Source organism: Panthera pardus, unplaced genomic scaffold, assembly GCF_024362965.1.
Source record: "Panthera pardus isolate Hobbes unplaced genomic scaffold, ASM2436296v1 HiC_scaffold_1, whole genome shotgun sequence".
Taxonomy (NCBI): Eukaryota; Metazoa; Chordata; class Mammalia; order Carnivora; family Felidae; genus Panthera; species Panthera pardus.
Window position 1 is genome coordinate 89,344,448 of NW_026526654.1, and position 26,377 is coordinate 89,370,824.

The 26,377-nt window shown below is 39.5% G+C and overlaps 1 protein-coding gene across 9 annotated transcripts in view; it reads right to left on the reverse strand.

Moving 5' to 3' along the window:
* Positions 1 to 6,162: 6,162 nt before the first annotated feature.
* The window catches only part of IFT88 (intraflagellar transport 88), a 130,511-nt gene continuing 110,296 nt past the window's right edge, over positions 6,163 to 26,377 (reverse strand). For 8 of the 9 annotated variants that reach the window (XM_019448021.2, XM_019448018.2, XM_019448020.2 and 5 more), the window contains 2 exons: positions 6,712 to 6,822; positions 6,163 to 6,469 (listed from right to left, as the gene is read on the reverse strand). In XM_019448021.2, coding sequence (XP_019303566.1) covers positions 6,348 to 6,469; positions 6,712 to 6,822 — 233 coding nt within the window. In that variant the 3' untranslated portion in view covers positions 6,163 to 6,347. The remainder of the gene's footprint in view (positions 6,470 to 6,711; positions 6,823 to 26,377) is intronic. The other variant, XR_008421612.1, reaches the window with a different exon arrangement.

The window sequence follows — 26,377 nt, forward strand, 5'->3', positions numbered from 1 at the left end:
CATTGAAATCCTACAACTTGGTTGACTAGACTCAATTCTAATTTCTGATCACAAATCCCAGATTAGCATTCAACACACACATGTATTACATTTTTCCAGTTCTATTCCCTTTTACTAAGATCACTCACATTTCCTCTCTCTCAAATCTCTGCTACCCATTTCCCTCCTCACCAAATGTTGCACACACACAGATGAGACCTACTCTACCACCAAATATACTGACCTACTTGCATTCACTTTCATATATCCTGCCTTCTTTCCTGATACATTTCATAATCCCTTGACCCCAGTTCCCACTCTATCAACCATCTAATTTGCTTCCTTTTATAACAAAATGTTCTGAGCTGTTTTTATTTTCTGGCTCCAAAACCCCACTTCCCATTTTCTGCTCAACTTACTCCAGTTGGGTATTTATCTCCAATGCTTCATTGCGATAAGTTTTAACAAGGTTGAAATGATACAATTGCCAGTCAATTGTGTTTATCCAATTATTAGATTTTTTTGCACCCTTTTACATACTTGAGCACTGCCTTAGTCCTTATTCCTTTGGATTAATGTTTATATATCTTTTTCCATCTTTTCACTTTCAACCTATCTGAGCCCTTATATTTATTGTGGGGCGCCTGGGTGGCTTAGTCAGTTAAGCATCGGACTTTGGCACAGGTCATGATCTTGAGGTTCATGAGCCCAAGTCCTGCGTTGGGCTCTGTGCTGACAGCTCAGAGCCTAGAGCCTGCTTCAGATTCTCCCTTCCTCTCTCTCTGCCCCTCCCCCACTCACACTGTCTCTCTCTCTCTCTCTCTCTCTCTCTCTCTCAAAAATAAATAAAACATTAAAAAATAAAATAAAATGTGTCTCTTGTAAGTAACATGTAGTTGGGTCTTTTAAAAAATGTTTAAAAAAAAGTTTTTATTTACTTAGGGAGAGAGAGAGAGAGAGAGAACAAGAAGGGGAGAAACAGAGAGAATCTCAAGCAGGCTCTGCACTGATTTGGAGCTCGAACTCATGAACCGTGAGATCTGTGACCTGAGACAAAATCAAGAGTTAGATGCTTAATCGACTGGGCCACCCAGGCACCCCAGGGCCTTATTTTTTACTCCGGTCTGATAAGCTTTGTCATTTAATTGGAAAGTGTAATCTTACATTTACTGTATTTAATAATGTAACAATTACTAGTATAATTAGCATTTACTAATTATATAATTATTAACAAAATTGGGTTTACTTTTTTGTAATTACTAATATTGTGTAAATTCTAATATAATTGGATTTAATCCTGTTACTTGTTTTCTATTTGTCCATCTGTTCTTTATTCCTTTATTTTTCCTTTCCTGCCTTTTTTGGATGAATCAAGTACTTTTATTATGTTTTATCTTTCATTAGCTTAAAAAACTTCTATTATGAAATAATTTCAGGTTTATAGAAAAGTTGTAATAGTACAAATAACTCTAGATACCCTTCACTCAAATCCGTTATTAACATTTTCCCACATTTATCATTGTATTTTTTTCTGATTATCAGGACCCTTTGTTCCAAAATACTTCAGTGTGTATTTCTAAGGAAGAAGGGCATTCAGTTATATAACCACAGTGCAATTATCAAAACCAGGAAATTTTATACTTAATAGTCATATTATCTAATAGACCTCTTCCTGTATAACCAACTGTCCCTACAGTGTCCTTTAGAGCAAATTTCCCCCAGTCCAGGATCTGAATGAGGACCATGCAGTACATTTTGTTGACATGTCTGTCTCCTTTAATCTGGAGCAGTTTCTCTGACATTCTTGTCTTTCATGATCTTAACATTTTTGAAAAGTTCAGGCCAGTGATGTTGGGGATGTTCCTCAATTTGGGATACTTCCTCATGAGTAGGTTCAGGTTAGGTGTTTTGGGGAAGAGTACCAACTAAGAAATCTTGGGCACTCTCAGCATCACATCAGGAGGCACATGGTTTTAATTCATCCCATTATTAGTGGTATTAATTTTGGTCACAAGTTGAGGGTGTCCACCAAATTTATCCAAAATTAGGATTTTTCCGTCTTGTAATTAATGAGTAATTTGTGGGGAAATACTTTGAGGCCATGTAAATATACTGTTCTCATCAAACTTTCCTCCACTTGCTTTAGAACAACTGATTATTGAATCAGTTACTATTGTGGTGGTTGTGAGATGGTGATTTTTATCATTCTTTCTATATTTGTTTCTTGTTCTATTTTTAAACATAAATTCTTGTATTTCAGTTGTTATTCTAGAGACTTCAATACGTATCTTTGATTTATTACAGTTTGCCACTATCTGAACAATATAGTAACCTCAGAGCAATCTGATGAATATTTCCTCCTAATCTTTGGGAAACTATTGTCTTTTTTTTCTCTATATATGTTAAAACCCCACAAATCATTGCTATTGTTGTTTTAAATAATGCTTCTTTCTAGGATAATTTTCCTTTAGCCTGTAGAAATAAAGTGTTTCTTATATAGATCTAGTCTTACAGCAATTAATTTTCTCAGATTTTGTTTGAGAAGTCTTTAACCTTAACACTTGAAAGATATATTCACTGCAAGAGAATTCTAGGTTGGCAGAGTTTTTTCTTTCAGCACTTTGTTTATTTTTTAAAATTTTTATTTACTTAAGTATGTGTGAGAGAGAGATACAGTGTGAGGAGGGGAGGGCCAGAAAGAGAGGGAGAGAGGATCCCAAGCAGGCTCCAAGCTGTCAGTGGAGAGCCCAACGCAGGGCTTGAACTCACGAACCGCAAGATCATGACCTGAGCTGAAATCAAGAGTCAAAGGCTTAACTGAGCCACCCCAGCACCCCTTCTTTCAGCACCTTAAAGATGTCATTCTTATTGTCTTCTGATTCCATAGTTTCTATGGAAAAGTCAGTCTTAAGTCGTATTGTTGTTCCTCTAAGATAGTGTGTCCTCTTTTTTTCTATTTTAAAGCATTTCTTTATCTTTGGTTTTAAGCATCAAGTGTATCTCTAGGGTGCAGTTTTCTTTTTGAATCTACGCTCATTGTGTTCACTGAGCTCCCTACACCTGTGAGTTGATGCCTTTCATCATTTTGAGATAATTCTAGACACTACCTCTTCAAATGTTTCTACTCTATGTGCTTTCCTCTCTTTCTGAGATTCCTATTATGCTTATTTAAACTTCTGACCATGTTCAAAATATCTCTTATCATCTGCTTTATTCTTTCCATTCTTCACTTGTGCTTCAATTTTGATATTTTCTAATGACCTTTTCACGAATCCTGACTTCTGTTGTGTCCATCATATTGTTAAATCCATCCAAATAAGATAATTTCAAATATTATATCTTTCAGTTTTAGGGTATTCGTTTTTCTCTTGTTCCTAGATTCCAATATCCTGTTGAAATTCTCTACCTTTTCATTCATTTTGTCCATCTTTCCTCTGTTTTAATATACTAATCATAGTTATTTTAAAGCCCATCTGATAGATCCATTATCTGGATTATCTAAGGGTCTGATTATATTTATGTTTTATGTTTGTTGGCCATTTTCTTGCTCTTTGCTTTTTACTGTATGCCTAATGTTATATATGAGAACACAGAGGCTGCAAATGATACTGTTACCAGAGAAACTTCTTTCTTCAGCTAGTCAGAGATGATTTGGGACTAATGATGTCAGTCCAGTCAGGGATTGAGCTGGGGCTAGAGTCGGGTTGCAGTTTTTGTAAATCAGTCCACCCTTGGTTCCTGTCTGTCCTTCTGGGCTTTTGACTGAGAGCCTGGCAGATCTGTCTCCTCAGCTGTGAAAGAGAGCAAGAGAGTCAAGTCAGCCCCCACCGGAGGTTCTGAATTTAGATCACTAGCCTCCTGCCCCATAGCTTCACAAAACAGCAAATGTCTTAAGGGTAGACAAATTGTGTATTTGTGGAAAGCCCTTCCTTATCGCAGGATTTTGTCTCCTAAGGACCCTAAGATTGTGGGAGATTTAACTTTAAATCTTCTTAGGCTTTCATTTATTAAAAAAAAATTTTTTTTAATGTTTATTTAATTTTGAGAGAGTGACAGAGCAGGAGTTGGGGAGAAGCAGAGAGAGAGGGAGACCCAGAATCCGAAGCAGGCTCCAGGTTCCGAGCTGTCAGCACAGAGCCCGACGCGGGGCTCAAACTATAGACTGTGAGATCATGACCTGAGCCAAAGTCGGCCGCTAACCAACTGAGCCACCCAGGGGCCCCTAAATCTTCTTAGGCTTTTATATTTTATTTTTATTTTATTATTTTATTTTAATTTTATTATTTTTTCCATATCAAAAAAAATCAACTTCTTTCTTTAGTGAACTTTTTTACAGGGGCGGAATCATTATAGTATACATAACTTCTTAATTAAACATACACACATATTTGCTGATAAAACATTGAAATTGTTTTAATTTACTTTTAAACTTACGGTGGAGTTCTAGCTTCCTATGTTTGCATTTTATTTTGTGTTAATTATTTGTATTCTTTGTTCATTTATTTTTGTACTTTAATCTTTTTCGTATCCATTTTGTAAACTTTCATACAATTAAATATTTACCTGCATATATTACATATATCAAAATTATATCTGGAACATTATATTTCCAAATGCGTGATAAATGATCTGTTTATTCAGGATCCTTCACACCCTGTAAAGACAAATTCATATCATAATGAGAGTTGCATTTAAATTCTTTCTAAAACTCAAGCAATAAATTCTCTTGTCTTGCTCAGATGTACAAGACCACAGCATATATATCCATTTCACATAATGAGATGATGAAATCTTTGCTTCTATTCATTATGTTATCAGTATTCTTTTTTTAATTTAATTTTTTATTTTTTCAAATTTACATCCAAACTAGTTAGCATATAGTGCAACAATGACTTCAGGAGTAGATTCCTTAGTGTCCCTACCCATTATCCCCTCCCCCCTCCCACAACCCCTCCAATAACCCTCAGTTTGTTCTCCATATTTATGAGTCTCTTCCGTTTTGTGTCCCTCCCTGTTTTTATTTTTGTTTCCCTTTCCTTCTGTTCATATGTTTTGTCTCTTAAAGTCCTCATATGGGTGAGTCTTATTAACTGCATTTAGCAACATCTGAAGTCCTTTCAAAATATGTATTTATTGTCTTTCTTCCGCACCAGAATTTAAGCTCTTTGAGGGCAGCGTCTTGTTCTGTCCTGTTCACTGCTGTATCCCTAGAGTCTTGTACGTAGATGTTGAGTGTACTTGTTGAATGCCTCCCCATTACATCTTGGGAGCAGCAACTGCGATCTAATTTTGGTTTTCTTCTTCCCGCACCTAACAGTGGTGTGCCCGTTGTGGACACCATGTTAAGATGGGCAGGTCCACCCTCTCTAGGGAATTTTAAAGATGAGCCACTTCCGACCGCCCCGTCATGGCGATTCCTCTGGACATTGCCGATCAGCCAGACACATTGCTAAAGAAAAGTGCAGGAAGTCCAGGCTTCCAACCCAAATCCCAAGTCAAGAAGGGGACTTGCTCAGTGCTGTTGGTACATGCCACTGGCCTGAAGGTAGAAAGGAAATACAGAGCGGAGCAACAGGGTTATGGTTTGATTTTCTCTTACTATACTTTGAACTGCCTCCAAAACATAACTGTTTTCAACAGTATTATAACCCCCATGAGGCAAAACTTCCAAACACTTAACAGTTTCTTTCTTTTTTTTAAATGTTTTTTTATTTATTTAGGGAGAGAGAATGTGAGCAGGGGAGGGGCAAAGAGAGAGGAGGACGAGAATCCTAAGCAGGCTCTGCACTGAGCCCGATGGCGGGCTCGATCTCACGAATCGTGAGATCATTTCATGAGCCGAAATCAAGACGCTTAACTGACTGAGCCACCCAGGAGCCCCAAGACTTAACAGTTTCTAAACTCCAAGTAATTTAGTTTAACTACAGATTCATCCACGATATACAGTCCTAACACTGTATATTATAGGCTGTGAACCATGGAATCAATGTAGTGTTTTCATTGCTAACACTGTTTTAATGAAATCACAGAAAGTATGAGCACACACTCCAGTACTAACAGTGAATTTTTATGAACACGCCCACATACTTACATGTATGTAGGTACTAGGCAGTGCTACAAACTGCATTTCTTAGTATGGTCAATGTTTTTAAGAGTAAGGAAGGAACTCACTAGCCTGAAGTATTAGTTTCACATATCTTTATTCCACATAAAACAAAACAAAACTTAGACCCATCTCATAGAACAGAATACACTTATTTAAAGTTTTGACAGTGTACAAAATTAAAACTGGGGTATTTATTCCAAAGTTTCATATAAGTATTATAAGGCAATTTCTTTCCTTTAGTAAGTAACATTTTAAGTGTCTATTATTCTGGAAGCAAATCATCTCCTAACTCTTCATCAGCAAAATCATCCTCGTCAATTCTTTTTTTTGCTGCAGTTTTTGGTCTTTCTATTTGAGGGCCCAGTGGATCCACATAGGAGGCATCTAGGTTTCAAAATAAATGGTTATATTAGAATAATACAGAAAAAACAAAACAGACGTGAAACCAGTTAGTCTCATAATCTACACTGAACTGAGTGAACAGAAATGCTCTCCCAGATCATCTAAAATTTTGTCTGTACACAAAACATTCTCAATGCCCAGTTACACAATTTGCCATCTCACCAAATCTTCTCCAGACCTGTTATGCCTGTAGGAACTGGGGAGGGGGGGGCACCAGCACTTGCCTATTTCTTTGTTACTGCTACTTTCATAAGGTTCGTTTGTCCCAGGTAAAGCTCTGAGTTTGACACTTAGTCGTTCACCTTTACTACTGGCACTGCAGTTCTGGCCACTATCTGAAAACACAAAGATAAAAATGCATTCGACACGTTGAGAACACAGAACACTACATTACGAATCTTAAAGTATACTTATTCGCCAAGAAACACGTTGTTTCGTTTGGAAGCCACCTTCTGAGGGATATAATTCTGGTTTTCTGAAACTTAAAAGGAATCTCTTCTTGGGAATCTTTAACATAGATAAAACAGCACTGGAAAGTAGTCTTTGTATGCGTTCTTTCGCATGTACGCTTAGTTACAGGTTTCAATTTTGTAGATTCACTGGTGAGAAGTTAGAGACCACGTTGACGAATATCCCTAGTAAAGAACAAAGGGCAGCTGGAGAGAAAACAAATAGGAAGTCATAAGATCAGTATGAGCTGTATCATCAACCTCGTTATCAAGGCTGGTGAGTGGCCCTAAAATCACATCAAATGAAACACAGCAGAAGAGGCAGGAGAGGACAGAGACCGTGTAGTCACCTTCTTCAGGATTAGATTCGCCCTGTGGAGAAGACGTTTTGGCTCCGTATGAGGAAAAACTAAGAGGACTGTAGCATCCAAACACGGACTGGCTGCCATGGGAAATCCTGCAATCCATAGCACTGAAGATTTTCAGACCGGGTCGAACACTCACGGTAGTAGGAAACATTAGTAGTAGTTCTTAACCTTGAACTTCTATCATATTTTTCAAAGAAACACTCCTCTAGCCCCATCGTTTTTATTTCCTTCCCTTAAAATTCCCACAATGTTATTTTTTCCTATTATGGGAGCTTCACAAAAGTGAAAAATGAGAGTAGTCTGTCTATCAACATCCACTGATCATTTATTTTCTGACTATACTTTATATTTTAGTTTATTGATAATGTCTCCGGGAATAAACTAAAACAAGATGGTCTTTAAGATCCCCACATTTTAATGGTGGCCAAATTTCTCTCTAAATTCTTACAGAAAACATAACCATTTCCCCCCATTGTTATTACTGGAAAATGAAATGCTTAGTTTTAGGCACTGAATGGTTGTATACATTGTTTTTTTGTTTTTGTTTTTATTTTGCTCCTAATTTTTTGTTACAGTTGAGCTCATCTTTTCCATCTGTAGGTGTAAATGGTTATCTTTCAAAGTGCTTGAGTGAGCTCAGGTCAAAAATTTGAAAACCGTTGCTTTAGGCAATATTTCTTTTTCACTTTTCATATAGATATAAGTCATATATATGAGTAAAACAAAACTCTCACATTCCCTCAGACATCTGTAGGCCTTCTGAAATCCCAACACACTAAAGCATTCCAATCCTGTGGAAAGAGCAAACCTTAAAAAAATAAAAACTGACTCCGTACAAAAACTTCAAATGTCCAACTTGAAAAGCCATGAATACTGATTTTTTTGTTTTAAAGATTTTTATTTGTAAGTAATCTCTACACCCAACGTGGGGCCCAAAGCCACGATCCCTAGATTGAGAGTCACGTGCTCCTCTGACTGAGCCAGCCAGGCGCCCCGCCCCCCCCATGAATACAGTTTTTAAACGCTTCCTATTATTATAAATGCCAGAGAGGGAATATATTGCGACTATCCTTATTTCATAATTTTCAATCAACTTCAAGGAGTGACACTGCCACACATGGGGAGGGACAAATGGATCGATAAGCACTTGTAAGTCTAGGTGGGGTTTTATGGCTAAATAATAAATCAGGTTATTATATTCATCTCAGTACTGCAACAAATAACAGTTACTATTTCCTAGAGAAGAGTTAACAAATAGCTTCCAAAAACAAGAATACGGAGATCAATTTATCTGAATTATCAATCAATTAACACTAAGACTTCCAAATGATACTTTTTATTAGGGAAAATCTTAGAATCACAGAATTTAGAGTAATAAGGATCCTTCAAGCTTACCTATACCAGAAAAAAAAATAATACCCCCATGAAATGGACAATGTATATAGACAACTCTCAAAAAAAAAAACAAAACAAAACAATACAACTGGTGAATAAACATAAAATTATTTAAGTTTACTTAACCTTAGAAACATATTAAGTGAGAAAAATAAAGTCAGATCACTACATACTGAGTGATACCATTTTTAGAAAGGTTAAAACAAGTAAAATTAAATCTAGTGTTTACATCCTGATAACATTGTGAAAAGGCAAGAAACTAAACAAATATAAACCTGAATGTATATAAAACAGAAAAAAACCCTCATAGTGGCTACCCGTGGGGAAGGCAGGAGACGGAGTGGGAAGAAGCACACAGGTAGGCAGAGCAGTAATGTTCTGGTTCTAATGCTTTGTGATGGCTTCAGTAAGTTTATTTTTACATGCTGGGTAACTTAAGAGTGCTACATTACTTCTTTTGGAGGTATCAAGTATTACATAATTTAAACCTTCACCTAATTCTAAATGTAAGATTCAACAATGCCTATTAAAATGGTCAAGAGTTAAAAAAGACTAGATTAGTAAGGGAGATGAACGAATTTTCTGAGATTAATGAAGTAGTATATATCAACAGTTAACAGCTTCGTGGTCAGAGTGGGAAGCCTCCCACCTTTCTCCCGCACAAAGGTACCAATCTGACAACATACAATCCTAAAAGCCTTTATGAGAACTCCGGAAACCACTCAGGAAGTTACAGTACCCCAGGAAAACTCAAGTCCAAGGACAACTGCACTGAAACAGGTGAGAAAGGCCATTCGATTTCAACCGGGTCAGCCGCTATCCCAAGCCCGCGTAGCTCACGACTGGGAGAAAAAGCCCAACATGCAACGTCCCCCTTGGGAGGGGACCAAGAAGAGCGGAACACGCCTCCGGCATTTTCGTCTCGCGGGGTGCTGCCTGACACACTGGTTTCGGTCTTGCCGGACTCGGGGTGCTGACGAGGAACCGGCGTACTCGCTGGATGAGAACGAAAGAGCTCAGCGGTTTGGTGCACTGACTACCTCCCCCCACGGCACCCAGAAGCTGCACAGCCGGCCGCGACCAGGGGAAGCGTCCAGCTCACAGCTTCTTCCTTCCTCAGCAAAGAAAGATCCGAGTGGAACATACAGCCAACATTCCGGCTTTAGGCAGGGCTGGGGGAATCCCCAGGGCCCGGTCTCCCCAGCACTAACGAGGAACTGGCATACCCTGAGTGCACGGGGGCTGCGGAGAACAAGAGGGCTCAGGAGCTTACTGGCTGCTGGAGAGCCTGCAGCACCCCACACGGACCCCAGAGGAAGAAGAGATTACGAACCCTGAAACCTAACTGGGAAATTACATGCAGAGGCTGAGAGAAGACGCATACTGTAAAAACTTGGAGACCCCCATAGTCTCCAGTGGGACTGACTGGTGACGGTTTTCCCTGTACGAAGCCAGCCCCCCAAAACCAGGGAAAAGTGGCTATTTCTTCAAATGAAGAAATCACAAAAAACATGAAAGCATGGCCCGATGAAAGAAAGAAAGTGAATCTTCGGAAACTGACCCTGAGGAAAGGACGATCCGTTGATTTGATTACCTGGCAAAAAATTCAAAATAATTGTCTTAAATAAGGTCAATGTGCTACAAGAGAACATAGACAGACAATAAATGGAATCAAGAACATGAAGCATAGACAAAAGTAAACTGTCAACTAAGACAGAAACTGAAAAAGGACCAAACAGAAATTCTGGAGCTGAAGGATACAATAACTGAATTGAAAAATTCACTACAAGGGTTCAAAAGCAGATGTGATCAGGCAGAATAAAGGATCTCTGAGCTCAGAGACAGGTCATTTGAAATTACTGTATCAGAAGAACAAAAAGAAAAAAATAAAGAAAAGTGAAGAAAGCCTAAGAGAATTATGGAACAAAACTCAGATCATGGGGCATAAACGTATCAGTATACATATTACAGGAGTCCTAGAAGGAGAAGAGAGAAAGAATGGAACAGAGAGATTATTTGAAGAAATAATGTATGAAAATTTTCCAAATATGAGAAAGGAAATGAATATCCAAATTCAAGAAGCTCAAAGAACTCCAAATAGGATGGACCTAAAAAATACCACATTGAGACACACAATCAAACTGGCAATTCAAAGACAAAGAATCTTAAAACCAGCAAGAGAAAAGCTAATTCATCATAAACAAGGGACCAACCATACAATTATCAGATTTCCGAGCAGAAACATTATAGGCTAGAAAGGAGTGAGATGATACATTCAAAGTGCTGGAAGAAAAATCTGCCAACCAAGAATACTATAGTTGGGGAAATTGTCCTTCAGAAAGGACAGAGAAGTAAAGACTTTTCTGGATAAACAAAGGCTGGGAGAGTTTATCACCACTAGTTCTGGCTTGCATTGAATTGCTAAACAGAATCCTTCAAGTTGAAACAAAAGGACACTAGACTGGAACAGAAAATCATATGAAAACATAAAGCTCTCTGTAAAGGTAAATATACATAAGCACTGAATCCTGAAATACTGTCATGGTAGTACAGAAGTCATTTTTAATTCAGATATAGAATACAGAAGCATAAAAATAACTGCAACTATGTTAAAGAATACAAATTATAAAAAGATGTAATTTGTAACATTGATACACAGTGATGGGGCAATGTAAAGGAGTAAAGTTTTTGTATGTGATTGAAGTTGTTATTAGTTTAAAATAGATTGTTATAACTATAGAATGTTTTAGGTAATTCCCACGGTAACCAAAAAGAAAATGCCTATAGGAGATGCACAGAGGAAAATGAGAAAGGAATCAAAGTATGCTACTACAGAACAAAACAAAACAAAACCCCCCAAGCCCCACAAAGACATAAAAAGGTAGGCAGCAAGGAAGATAAAGGGCAAAATAACTATAAAGCACACAAAAAATTTAACATAATGATAATAGTTAAGTACTTCCCTATATGTAATTATTTTAAATGTGAATGGATTAAACTCCCCAATAAAAAGACACAGAGTGGCTGATGGGTAAAAAAAAAAAATCCAACTATATGCTATTTATAAGAGACAAACTTCACATATAATGACATACACAGGCTGAAAGTGAATAGATAAAAAAAGATATTCCATGTAAATGGGAACTGAAAGAAAACAGGAGTGTCCATACTTATTTCAAAAATAGACTTTAAGTCGAAAATGATCAAAAAGACACAGAAGGACATTATATAATGATCAAAGGGCCAATTCACCAGGAAGTTATAACAATTATATATGCACCTTAACAGCTGAGCAACCAATATATGAAGCAAACAAGGACAGAACTGAAAGAAGAAAAGGCAGTAACACAATAATAGTAAGAGATTTCAATGCCTCACTTTTTTTTTTAATGTTTATTTATTTAGAGAGAGAAAGGGAGCAAAGCAGCAGAGCGGCAGAGAGAGAGAGAGAGAGAGAGGGAGACAGAGAATCCCAAGCAGGCTCTGTGCCGTCAGTGTGGAGCCTGACATGGGGCTCGATCTCATGAACCGGGAGATCACGACCTGAGCCGAAATCAAGAGCCAGATGCTTAACCAGCCTAGCCCCCCAGATGCCCTGAATGCCTCACTTTCAGTAACAGCTCAACCAGCTACAGCATCCGACTCCCGAAGCTTTCACTCAGCAGAGATTCAGCTATGTTGTTGTATGTATCCTTCCATTCAATTGCCGAGGAGTTGTACAGATACATCACAGTTTATCCAGTCCCCTGTTGATGACTTACGGGTTGCTTCCAGTTTGGGGCTATTTGAAATAAAGCTGCTATGGATAATTTGTGTACAAGTCTTTGTGTGGGCACATACTTTAGTTTCTCTCGAGTAAATTCCTAGAAGTAGAATGGCTAGATAGTATGGTTCAGTATATGTCTAACTTTAAAAAAAACTGTCAAACTACTTGCTACAATGGCTGTCCCATTTTACATTCCATCAGCAGTGAGTAACAATTATTCCACATCCTCACCATCACTTGCTATGGACAGTCTTTTTAATTTTAGTCATTCTACTGGGTATCTAGTTTTAATCTGCATTTCCCCAATGATTAATGATTGACCATCTTTTCATGGGCTTATTTTTCATTTGTATACCCTTAGTTAAAATGTTTTGATAACTTAGAGTTTATCTTAAACAATAAGTATGGTGCATTCTTCCAAGAATGTTGAGGATACATGTTTACCCTTCCTAAATCTCTGTGGATAACAGTAAATCTATACAAAATCTGTAGCAGTACAGAGAATGAGTGTATGTTTGGGTGTTGTGGAGGTGATGGCGGGGGCATATCAACATTCATGTATTATGGAGATTAACCCCACCCCAGCTTTACTGAGATGTAACCGACATCTAGCATTGTGTAAACTCATGGTATACAATGTGACCGTTTGCTACACGTATATGTTGCAATTTGGTTGCTACCATCTTAACACCAGTTAACACCTCCATCATGTCACATATTATCTTTTTTTTTTTGCACTGAGAACATTTAAGATCTTAGCAGCTTTTAAGTATATAATACAATGTATTTTTTTAAATTTTTATAAACTTCCAAAATTTATTTTGAGAGAGAGAGGGAGAGAGAGAGTGTGTGCATGAGCAGGGGAGGGGTAGAGAGACGGAGAGAGAGAATTCCAAGCCAGCTCTGGACTGTCAGCACAAAGCCTGATGCGGGGCTTGAACTCACGAACCGCGAGATCATGACCTGAGCCAAAATCAAGAGTTGGACACTTAACCAACTGAGCCACCCAGGCGCCCCTATGATACAGCGTTGTTAACTGTAATCACAACGCTGTACATTAGATCCCCAGAACTTACTTATTTTCTAACTGGAAGTTTGTATCCAACATCTCCCTCGACCCCTGGTAACCACAGTGACCATGATTCTACTCTCCGTTCCTACAAGATTGGCTCTTTTATTCCACATACAAGTGATATCAAACAGTATTTGTCTTTTTCCGACTTACCTCACTTAGCATAATGCCTTCAGGTTTCATTCATGTTGTTGCAAATGTCAGGATTTCCTTATTTCTCATGGGTGATCAATACTCTATTGTATAGATACTCCCCATCTTATCTTTTCATCTGCTGACAGACACTTAGTTTCTGCATCTTGGCTACTGTAAATAATGCTGCAGTGAATATGGGAGTGTAGATCTGCCTCTTTTTTTTTTTAACGTTTACTTATTTTGAGAGAGTGAGCAGGGGAAAGGCAGTGAGAGAGGGAGACAGAATCCCATGCAGGCTCTGCACTGCCAGTGCGGAGCCCGACTAGGAGCTTGAAGTGAGATCGAGACTTGGATGCTTAACCAACTGAGCCACGCAGATGCCCCGATCACTACTTGATTTTATGACCCACTAATATCCTGTTTTCATTTCCTCTGGATACATACCCAGAATGAGATTGTTGGGATCATATGATCATTGTATTTTTAATAGATTATTTTATTTTATTTATTATTTTTTCTTTTAAATATATATTTTTTTATTAATTAATTAATTTTTAAAGTTTATTTATTTTGAGAGACAGAGAATGTGGAGGAGGGCAGAGAGAGAGGGAGAGAGAGAAACCCGATGCGGGGCTTGAACTCGCAAACCATGAGATCATGACCTGAGCCGATACCAAGAGTCAGATGCTTAATGGACTGAGCCTCCTAGGTGCCCCTATTTTTAACATATTTTAAATTTTATTTATTTATAGAGAGGGAGAACACAAGAGGGGGAGTGCAAAGAGAGAGAGAGGGAGGGGCGGGGGAGAATCCCAAGGGGGGTCTGCGCTGTCAGCAGAGAGACCGACACAGGGCTCAAACTCACAAACTGTGAGATCATAACCTGAGCCAAGATCAAGAGTTGGATGCTTAACTGACTGAGCCACCAGGTGTCCCTATTTTTAAAATTTTCAAGAGTCTCCACATTATTTTCCATGGTGGCTGCACCAATTTACATTCCCATCAACAGTGCACAAGGGTTCCCTTTTTTTCTACATCCCTGCCAACACTTGTCACCTCTTGTCATTTTGATGACAGTCATTCTAACAGGTGTGAGGTGGTAACTCATTGTGATTCTGGTGATTAGCGACGTTAAACATGTTTTCATGTGTCTGTTAACCATCTGTATGCCTCCTTTGGAAGAATGTCTATTCAGTTGTTCTTCAGCCCATTTAAAAGTCTATGGTTTTTTTGTTACTGAGTTGTAGAAGTTCTTTATAAATTTTTGAATATTAAGCCTTATCAGATATGTGGCCATCCATATACCTTCCTCAGTAAAGTGCCTGTTCAAATATTTTCCTGATCCAAAAAACCCAAAAACCAAAAACCAAATTGGGTCGTTTTCTTACTATTAAGTTGTAAGAGCTTTTTTTATATTCTAGTCCCTTGTCAGATACGTGTTCTGCAAATATTTTCTATTTTGGCTTGCCTTTCACTTTTTTTTTTTTTTTAAAGTAAGATCCACACCCAGCATTGAGCCCAATGCAGAGATTGAACTCGTGACTCTGAGATCAAGACCTGAGCTGAGATCAAGAGTCAGACGCTTAACTAACTGCGCCACCCAGGCGTCCTGCCTTTTCATTCGTGTGTCTTTTGAGAAGCAAATGTTAATTTTGATGAAGTTCAATTTATCCACTTAAAAAAATTTTATGGATCATGCTTTTAATGTCGTATCTTAAGAAATCTTTGGCTAATCCAAAGTCACAAAGATTTTCTCCTGTGTTTTCTTCTGCGTGTTTATAGTTTTCAGTTTTATATTTAGGCTATGATCTATTTGAGTTAATTTTTCTATATGGTGTAATTTGTTGATCAACGTTAATTTTTTTACATGTGGATGTCCAATAAATCCAGCCCTGCTTGTTGAAAAGACTATCCTCTTTCCATAAAACTGTTTTTGCATTTTTGTTAAAGGTTAATTGATTATGTATGAGTCTATTTCCAGACACTATATTTTGTTCCACTGCTACATATCTATCAAAAGGAAAACTTTTAATGTCCACATTTCTGGAGTCACATACAACATCTGTTTTACCTGTTTATTTGAATATTTCCCTTCTACTAGTTTGGAAGCTATACATCCCATTTCAATTATTCTTATATTTACTAAACATTTTAGGCATTTTAACACATATATTTAACAAATTTTAAAATTAATCAGTATCCTTACTCTCCTCCCAAACAAAGCCAAGGTCTTTGAATGCTTTATTCTATTACAACTTATATCTCTGCCTTAAATGTTACTGTAGTCCAGGAATTTCGTTTTATCTTGATTTTTAAAAAATCTACAATATAGGGGTGCCTGGGTGGCTCAGTCAGTTAAGTGTCTGACTTCAGCTCGGGTCATGATCTCACAGTTTGTGGGTTAGAGTCACCCAATTATATATGTAGGTTAGATCTTTTCACTACATCCTTCATGTCCTTTAATCTCTCCTATTTTCCATCACTGTGACCCTCTGTCCTGCATTCTGGGTAATTTTTCAGCTCTGTCTTCCAGGTCATGCATTCTCTCTTTATCTGATCTAATGAGCTATTTAGGGCCAACAAACTTTTTCTGTAAAGGGTCAAATAGCAAATGTTTGATGCTTTGCATGCCATATGGTTTCTATTGCAGCATGAAATCAGATTGAGCATGGCTGTGCTCCAGGAAAACTTTACTGCCAAAAACAGGTGGTGGCTCAAGCCAGATTTGATCTGCAGGCTGTAGTTTTCCAACCCTTGGTTTAAGCCATCTAACCTTTTTAATAGAGGAATTTCTAATTTCAATTATATTTTCATTTTTGGAAGTTGTATTTGGTTCTTTCCAATCTGCCTAGAAACTTCTATATTCTTTTATCACTTTACCATACTTAAAACACACAAGAATTCCCCACTATTTTGAATCTGATTTCTGGGATTGTATAGTGAGAATTTGGACAGTGAGGAAATCTGTGTTATTTGAGTTTTAAATTTTAGTTTATTATTACTTTTAAATTTTTTTAATGTTTATTTATTTTTGAGAGAGAAAGACAGAGTGTGAGTGGGGGAGAGGCAGAAAGAGAGGGAGACACAGAATCCACAGCAGGCTCCAGGCTCTGAGCTGTCAGCACAGAGCCCGACGCAGGGCTCGAACTCAGGAACCGTGAGATCACGACCTGAGCCGAAGTCTGATGCTCAGCCAACTGAGCCACACGGGCTCCCCAAATCTTAAATTGTAGATAGCAAGTGTTTAAGTGTTTTAAGAGTTCAGATACCTGAGGATAACAACCACATTTAAAAAAAATTATCTATTTTTTTGAATCTATTTTGAATCTATTCAGTTCAGATAACAAAGATATCTATATTGTCACTTAAAAAATATATATATTTTTTAAAAATTTATTTATTTTGAGAGAGAGATGGGGGGTGGGCAAGGAGCGCAGGAATCCCAAGCAGCTCTATGCTGTCAGTGCAGAGCACGACACGGGGCCTGATTTCATGAACTGCAAGATCATGACCTGAGCCGAATGCCAAGAGTCAGATGCTTAACTAACCGAGCCACCCAGGCGCCCCAGGATTTTATTTTTAAGCAATCTCTACACCCAATGTGGGGCTTGAACTCACAACCCTGAGATCAAGAGTCACATGCTCCACCGACTGAGTCAGCCAAGTGCCCCTTAAAACATATTTGTATCTGATAATTAAAATATCTGTAGTCTCTGGGGTGCTGTCAGCACAGAGCCTGCTTGGGATTCTCTCTCTCCCTCTCCAAATAAACAAATTAACATTTAAAAAATATCTTTAGTCTTTGAAAATTGGATTCTACAGTTTCTTTTGTTGAGCATTCATAGTGCTTTATCTTCATGCATCCAGACTTTTTTCAATGTTTATTTTTGAGAGAGAGTGCATGAGTGGGGGAGGTGCAGAGAGATAGGGGGACACAGGATCTGAAGTGGGCTCCACGCTGACAGCAAGTGCCCAATGTGGGACTTGAACTCATGAACCATGAGATCATGACCTGAGCCAAAATCAGACAGTCAACTGACTGAACCACCCATGAGCCCCAAGACTTTTATTGCATTTAATTTTTAAAATTTATTTTTGAGGGGGAGAGGGGCAGCGAGGGAGACAGGATCTGAGCGGGCTCTGTGCCGACAGCACACAGCACGACGCAGTGCTGGAACTCACGAACCATGAGATCGTGACCCGAGCCAAAGTCAGAGGTGCAACTGACTGAGCCACCCAGGTACCCCCCCACCCCCGCCCTTTGTTTTTCATCGTGTGTTCCTGTTCTTTGTAACTTTATCTGAAGGCCTTGTTTGAGGCTTGTCTACAGCATACTCCTTCGGATGGGTCCAAGCCTGTGTCTCCTAGGCACCTGGGAGCAGCACCAACAGTTCCACTTTAAGCCCAGCTTTCAGCTTGGGGTTCCGCAGGCCACACACGGGTGATACATACTCTGTCTCCCAAACTCTGTGATTGAGGGCTTAAGGTTAGGGATTTTCCAGGGAGCTTTTCCTGTTTTTTGCATTCCAGGAGTGCCAAGGTGGAAACCGTCCTCTGCGGGGTGGATTCTTTTCTAGTTGACCCACTGCCAGTATTTCTTACTGGGAGTCCTGGCGTTATGAAGGGATTCTTTGATCTGACTCCTGACGTTTTGGGGGCCCCTGGCTGTTCTCTCTTGTTCCCCATGAATGGCTTCTAGACCCAGGATCTAGGCCACTAGGGACTAGCTAGGACAAAGGCCAGCTCTTGCATTTACTCCTTTGGGTTTAAATTTTCTATTCATTGGAATCTCCAAAGAATTTCCCTTAAAAATGGTTTTTTTACTTATTTTAAGAGAGAGGGAGAGAGAATGAGAGGGGGAGGGGGCAGATGGAGAAGGAGGGAGAGAATCCCGAGCAGACTCACCCTGTCAGCACAGAGCCTGACGGGGCGCTTGATCTCAGGAACCACGAGATCACGACCTGTGCCAAAATCAAGAGCTGGATGCTTAACCGACTGAGGCATCCAGGCGCCCTAAGAATTTCCCTTTTTCTTGCCAACTCAGCCATGCATTTACAAGGTTTTTTTTCATTTTCTTATTTCCTTCCTCTTCCCCCCCCTCCCCCCCCCCCCAATATTCAATTCACCACTTTTAGGAGTGCTATTCCTGGAGTTTCCTTGAATATTCAGTCCATCTTACTGTCAGAAATAGAAGTAATAATTTCAGTAAGCAGGAGCACACATATGAATAACTAAAAAACTTAAGTCTGACCTCTTTATTTTTCATATGAGAAAACACGCTTAAAGAGGTAAAGTCACTTGTTCGAGAGTTCACAGTTAGTGGCAAGGCCATCAGCAAAACCCAGGTTGCCTGACTGCCGGCCTAGTCCTTGCCCATTCTACGAGTATGCCTCTTTGGCAAAGAATCCATGTAAAGTGTGGCACTTCCCATACAGCTGTGAGTTTACACGAGTAAGTACGGCTGTATTCATATGTGCATTCCTGCCATATGCTATTCCAAGCTTAGCAGCTTGGCAGATTCTACAGAATATGGCGGTCTTAATAATGATAAATATCCAGACAAAGTAAACTCAAAATCTCTTTTCATAGCCCTATGTTTCAGACCCTTCTCATATGCCCAGAATAGCCTTGTCTTATAATAATCTTGTCTTATAAAGCAAGCCTGCAATCTTGAGACTTGGGAAAAATCCCATGATACTTCTGCTAGAAGGGAGACTACATCCTGCCTTGACCAATGTTTCTACAAGGCCAACTCATACTAAGAAGGTGAACTGTTTGTAACATTTTAGAAAAGTTAAGGTTTTAAAATATAAGAGTTTCTTTTCTGTTCCGGTAGAACAGTGAGTTTTATAACATAGGCTCTATTCATGGAACAAATTAAGTAAAGTTAAGAGGCTGACTACATCAACTTTCACCATACATTCTCTTCAAATAAAAATGAATTCACTTTCCAAGGGAAGACAGTCGTTACTTATTTAGAAAGAATATGGTTAAGAGTGTGAAAATTATTTATAATTGTAGATAAAATGAAGGCAGAAGAAAGTAACTACAGAGAGAAGATGAAAAACAATATACGTCGTTTTTGATAATTCTTTAAACAGAATCAGATTATGGCAAAGATTTTACAAAACGGAGTCTGTAGCACATTTGCAGGAGTAATGTGAAAATAAGACAAGCATGTAGATTTCTTTATCTTTCGTGCCACCAACAAGATTTTAAAAATCTGATGGGACTTAATTGTGTTGTACTCAGTGCCTGGAGTTGCCCCACGTGTGGCAGAGGCAAAGGGACGGGGCCACCCCCGCAGGTCCTTTATCCTCTGAGGTGACTCTTACCTCAAACAGTTACTACACATAATTTCCATGATGCCACACCTTTAGCGCATTTGAAAAACCCAATAAAATATCTGATTTTCTCGTTTTTTTGCTATTTTATTGATTTCAGTACGCTTTTAACACTTTTGTATGAATTATAAAAAAGTAAAGAGAAACCACACTGTATAATTACTGTTGTTCACTACACTCTAGTTGCAAATAAGATTCTTTTTCAAAAGTTGTATCATCTCCAGAAGCTGTTATATTAAATATTAAATGTTCAAAGGCTTCGGGACTTCTGATGGCAACATAACTCCCTTAAAGCTTGGGCAAGGAAGCACGATGTCAGATGTCCCCACAGTGGAGACAATTGCCAGTAACAATTGCCACAGAGTGATACAACTGTAGAGAGCAGAATTAAACCTGGAATTATTTCCAGTTGAACATTTAGCTCATTCTCGTGTTTTCTGTCACCGATAATGTGATCAATATATGTGTGTATGTAGCTCTTTGTCTGAATCTAGGATATGGACATTTTAAAGGTCTTTAATGAAGATTACTAAACATTCCCAACAAGGCATACCACTTAGAGCTCCCACCAGAAGTACTTAACTTATAAAAGAATACCCATCTCATCTCATCCTCGGTATCCTAAAGAATTATCCTTTTAAAAAAATCATTGATAATTTTATAGCTTAATTTACATTTCTTTAATTCTTGGCAATGCTACATGATGCTTCATATTTACCACCGTACAGGAGACAACAGCTGTCCACCTTCCTGCATCCCATATGCTCTTTAAATCATTGGAATCTGATTTTGGCCTCCAGCAGCATACGAGACCACGCGCCTCAGGGTTACCCACACTATCTTAATTGGAAACTCTTATGGCCTTTTTAGTTTTCCAGGTCCAATTAACCAATACATTTCCGATAATTCTCCAACATCCAACTCCCTCCCTTAAGCTGGGGAGACTATCAACTGTCCCCTATCAGTTTCTTGTTTTTTTGAAAGTGCTACCCCTTTCCCTCTGAACATGTTACAAACACAGTGTCCCTTACTCTTTTCTATTTAAAAAAAAAAATGTTTTTAAATGTTTATTTATTCTTGAGAGAGAGAGAGAGAGAGAGAGAGAGAGCATGAGGGGGGGAGAGGCAGAGAGAGGAGACACAGAATCTGAAGCAGGCTCCAGGCTCTGAGGCATCAGCACAGAGCCCGACGCGGGGCTCAAACTCCCGAACCGTGAGATCATGATCTGAGCCAAAGTTGGGACACTTAGCCGACTGTGCAACCCAGGTGCCCCCCCTTACTCTTTTCAATCTCTTCTTCTTCTTCTTTTTTTTAAAATATAATTTATTGTCAAATTGACTAACATACAGTGTGTAAAGTGTGTTCTTGGTTTTTGGGGTAGATTCCCACGGTTCATCGCTTACATACTACACCCAGTGCTCATCCCAACAAGTGTCCTCCTCAATGCCTCTCCCCCACCCTCCCATCAACACTCAGATTGTTCTCTGTTTTTCACTCTTCTTAAATTATTCTCTTGGAGCTCCTGGGTGACTCAGTTGGTTAAGCGTCCGACTTCAGCTCAGGTCATGATCTCGTGGTTCATGAGTTTGAGCCCCGCATTGGGCTCTGTGCTGACAGCTTGGAGCCTGGAACCTGCTTTGGATTCTGTGTCTCCTCTCTCTGTCCCTCCCCAGCTCATGCTCTGTCACACACTCTCTCTCTCAAGAATAAATAAACAAAAAAAATTTTTTAAATGATTCTCTTTTGGTGAGCTGTAAACTATCCATTTTACTGGATTTCACTATCCATTAGACATTAAAATTTTTTTTTTTTTGGTCTCTCTCTCTCTCTCCTCCCTCTCCAAGATAATACTCACTTTAGCACCTACAAAGATGCAATCACTATGGAAGATCTTCTCTTATTTCTTAAGCATAAAGAAAGTTTTGTTTATATCTAGAAGTATGGAAGAATATCAGACAGCACTTTTGAGACCTTCAGCATGAATCTATTGTCCAATTTACTTCTAGGTATTTTGTAGTCAGACTTGCAAGCGATCTATACTCTTGTTACAAAAAAGCTGATATTCCTTTGCCTCTGCCCCTTTTGAAAGTTAAGGGGCAGCGTAGCATAGCTATGGATCCAAAGTACCTTCCCAAGCCCTACCATCTAAAAGAGAATGGCATCGTCAGCTGAAATGCTTTAATCCCGCATAATTTTACAAGACCCATTGCTTGGACCTAATTTTACTGTGAAAACTTTCCCTCATTTTCATATTGTTACAGCTGTGATTCTCAGTTTAACTTCACCCCTTACCTTCTACTCCTATTGAGCTAATTGTATTATTATCCAACAGAACAGCTAACAGGGATGTATCAACATTGGAAAAGGTGATTGTGGTAGCTACTGTAATAGGTAACACTCAGTTGAAAGAGGCTGTGGAGGGAATCAGTGAAGATGTAAGCAAAGTAGAGAAATGGTTTATTACATTTTTAAAATTCTATTTTGTATATCTGAAATGCTTAGTACCTGGTATATGAAAAACATACGGAAGAAAGACAAGCTGAAAGGGAATTGGTATTTATTGAATACCTGCTATGGTCAGGAACTTGATACATGCTTATTTGTTGATAGAAATACAAGAAAGAAAAAAAAAGCAACGGACGGAATATGTGTGTGTGTGTGTGTGTGTGTGTGTACATATAAAATGTGTATATATATTTTACAGATATGTGTAATATACATTTGTTTTATATATTTTATCAGATTTGAATACATATATTACATATACCAGTAAAATGTTTAGATTGGATTTCCTGCGCTTTTTGTAATTTGCCTCTGATGGAAATCCCAAAAGAAGAGTTTCATGATTTTTTTTTTAATGAATGTTTTGGTTAAAGCATTATTGGAATATTCAGTTTTCCAAACTGGTAACTTCAAAAACCAACACTCACTTGTATATACAATTTCTAGTATTTTTGTTAAAAAAAAGCAAAAAACACCTTTCTATAAACTCTATGGTAAGACAGAAGTACACTTGACATTTATCTTCACGCATGGATAAGTGTGATCTTGTGGTGGTAGGAAAAACACTGAAAGTAACAAACTCCAAGATCACATGTTGAGTAGAGATGAGGAGTGGCCCCTCACTATACACAGATGTGGACAACAGAACTGAACTTCAGATACTGCCCACAGTCTCCCTGGTCAAACAGGAATCGCCCTTATCAAGTGCCTTCTGTGTCAGGCACTGTCTTAAGTGCTTTCTTCCTTCCTTCCTTTCTTTTTTTTTTTTTTTTTTTAAGTTTATTTATTTATTTTGAGAGAGACAGAAACATCGCGAGGCTGGGAGGAGCAGAAAGAGAGGAAGACAGAATGCCAAGCAGGCTCTGCACCGTCAGCATGGAACCTGATGTGGGCCTCCAACCCTTGAAACTGTGAGATCATGACCTGAGCCGAAACCAAGAGTCAGATGCTCAACCGACTGAGCCACCCAGCTGTCCCTGTCTTAAGTGCTTTCTATGTATTAATGCATCTCTCCCTCTCAGTAACCCTATTAGGTAGGTCCTATTTTCGGTCCCATTTTACTGACGAGGAAACTGTGACAAAAAGATTAAGTAATGTGCTCAAGATAATGTAAGATGCAGTGACTTGGAAAAAAGGGTCCACAGACACTGAGGAATTAATTACAATGACCTCAAATGCAGGACAATAAGCTAAGGGCCAGAGCAAAGTAGTATGTTATGTTGAAGACACAAAGCCTCATACGCTCTGTTAATATGTGCGCCACATATTTGGAGGTGGCTGGGACAGCTAAGACAGCTTTAAGAGGAAACGTCAGTGATACAGAACCTTATTGCACAAGCTGTATGCTTGGATTAGATAGCTAAAACCAGTACTTTGATCAAGAAGACAACCCCCAGGTCTCCACCTGTCACCCCCAGGAATATTCATGGAGAGTCTGGTCTGGAGCAAGAAAACAAGAATTAGCACAACTACAGTGTGGGTGCCAAACCTGGCCCATCCCTGTTCTTGAACATCTAGTGAGCTAAGAGTAGTTTGTACGTTTTTAAATGGCTGGGAAAAATATTTTGTGACCCACGAAATTTATAGGACATTCACATTTCAGCGTCCAAAGCTGAAGCTTCAGAGAGGCCAGCCGCACTCGGTCACTTCCGTGTCGTCTCTGCGTGCCTGCCTTTGCAACACAGCAAGTGTAAGGTACAGCCCTGGAGCCCCAGCTCTCTACCACCAGGCTCTCCACAGGAAGAGTGTGCCGACCCCCTGGCTCAGAGAATCCCTGCGCCAGAAAGCAGGCGGTCCATTAGCAGGGGACACCAGCAAGGCAGACTGACACAAGGAGACCTCTTCACAATCTGTGACCCAGGGAATGCTTCGGCGCTGTAGTGAGTGCTATCGACCCTCTGGCAACAGTCACTGCTACCGAAGCTCGCCTTGTGTTACAGATCAGCTTCCAAATGCTTACATTCCGGGGAATCCGGCAAAATTGCTCCTTGGCTTTCTGGGGTAAGTTGGGGGTAACTGGACCAGACAGGAGTGACTGTCTTGAGAAATAAGAGCCCTCAGTGCCTCTGGCTTCTCTGGGCTTTTTTGCCCCGGGCATACTCGCTGTCTTTCTTCCTAGACATCAGCTACATTTTGCTGATTGGATTCTTTGAACTTAGGTGTATTCACATGTGCCTTTCCTGCCTCACCTCCTTAGGCCGTAATCTTTCGTTCACCCAGAGGCGGTGGGCACTAAGCATGAGCTCTTCCCTCTGCCTGTGACACCACTGAGGCTCGCAAAACTGTCAGAAGGTCTTCTGGTCAAAAACGTACTCGTCTTTGGACTATAACCTTAAAACTTCAGTTTTTGAAACTAGAACATGGTCACAGTGTACTTTACAAAAGATAGGTTCCTCAAAAAGTTGACCTTAAAGGAAATTTCTGTCCACTGAGTCATATTATCCTACTCGTTTTCATGATAAGATTATTTTTTGTGTAAAATTAAGAGATACATTTTCACAGGAAAAGTTCACACCCAAGACATGATAAAAGTTAAATGAAAAAATGCAGCAAACTATTATCACACAGAGTAAATAAAAACGATTTTAAAATGAAACCTTAATGGCAAACACAGTACTCAAGTCGCAAGATGCAACCATCATGCTGAAGTGGACGATGCCTTACAAGAAGGAACTCTTGTTTCCCGAGGACAGATACACACGAGAAGCAGATGCGTGCTGCGGCTCTCCTGGCCTTTTAACGCAAGCCAGCTCACTAGGCAGGCATAGGATTCCTCCTCTCATCTGGCTTATCCAGCAGAGCATACAGAGGCTGACCTTGGAGACTGGGAACGGGTCGAATACAGCTCTCTTTGTGTGAGTTGACTGTCAGCGTGCCTTTTTTTCTGAATTGTTTGATGTTTTGGCACTGAACAGCTAAAACCTTAACCCAAAATTTGGCACTTAAAAGAGTAATGCATTTCTACTTCAACCAGTTAAAACAAGTTCATTTCATCTTAAGTTAATTCTACAAAAACAAACTAAAGTACTGAAAATCCTGGAATGGATATTCAATATTCTAAACCAGACACTGTTGCTTTTCGATGCAGTTCGTAACCAAGTAATAATAATAATAGCTCCTCAGCACTGAGTATTTGCACTGAGCCCCTTCCGTGGGCGTGCACGTAATTTTAAGTTAGTTTCAAGCTCAAACCACCTCCCAGGGTAGTACGCTCGGGAGTGACAGAGCGAGGGCATGAAGCCAGAGGCTGGATGACTGCCACTACGAAGAAGTTACATTTGGTGGTAATGACAGCAGCGACCTTTCCGCACGCACCACGTCACATTTACTCTTGTAATATCTCCTTTAAGATCAGCATCAGCGGGGACCTTGGCAGAAATGCAAATTCCTGGGCACGGCCCAGACTGGTTCAGAAATGCTGGGCTAGGAGCTCGGCAGGCTGTTTTCACAAGCCTTCCAGGTGACTCTGACACGTGCTCAAATTGGAGAGCCACCAAAGAGGATGGGCGCCGAGGCTCATTAAGCAAAATAACAGCAAACACAAGGCTGCCGTGGGACCAGCCTGATCCACAAGAAAGGAACATGTTCTTCTTTTTTGGAAATTTTGTATGGGTGAGAGAGGAGACAGTGAGCACGCACTCACGTGTGAGCGAGTGGGGGAGGGGCAGAGAGAGAATCTCAAGCAGGCTCCACGCTCGGCGCCTGACGCGGGGCTCGATCCCAAGACCCCGGGATCATGACCCGAGCCGAAATCACGAGTCGGATGCTCAACTGGCTGAGTCACCCAGGCGCCCTTAAAAAAGGACAATTTTCAAGGACTCCTGCTAATCCTTTCAGAAATCGCTATTTCACATATTGC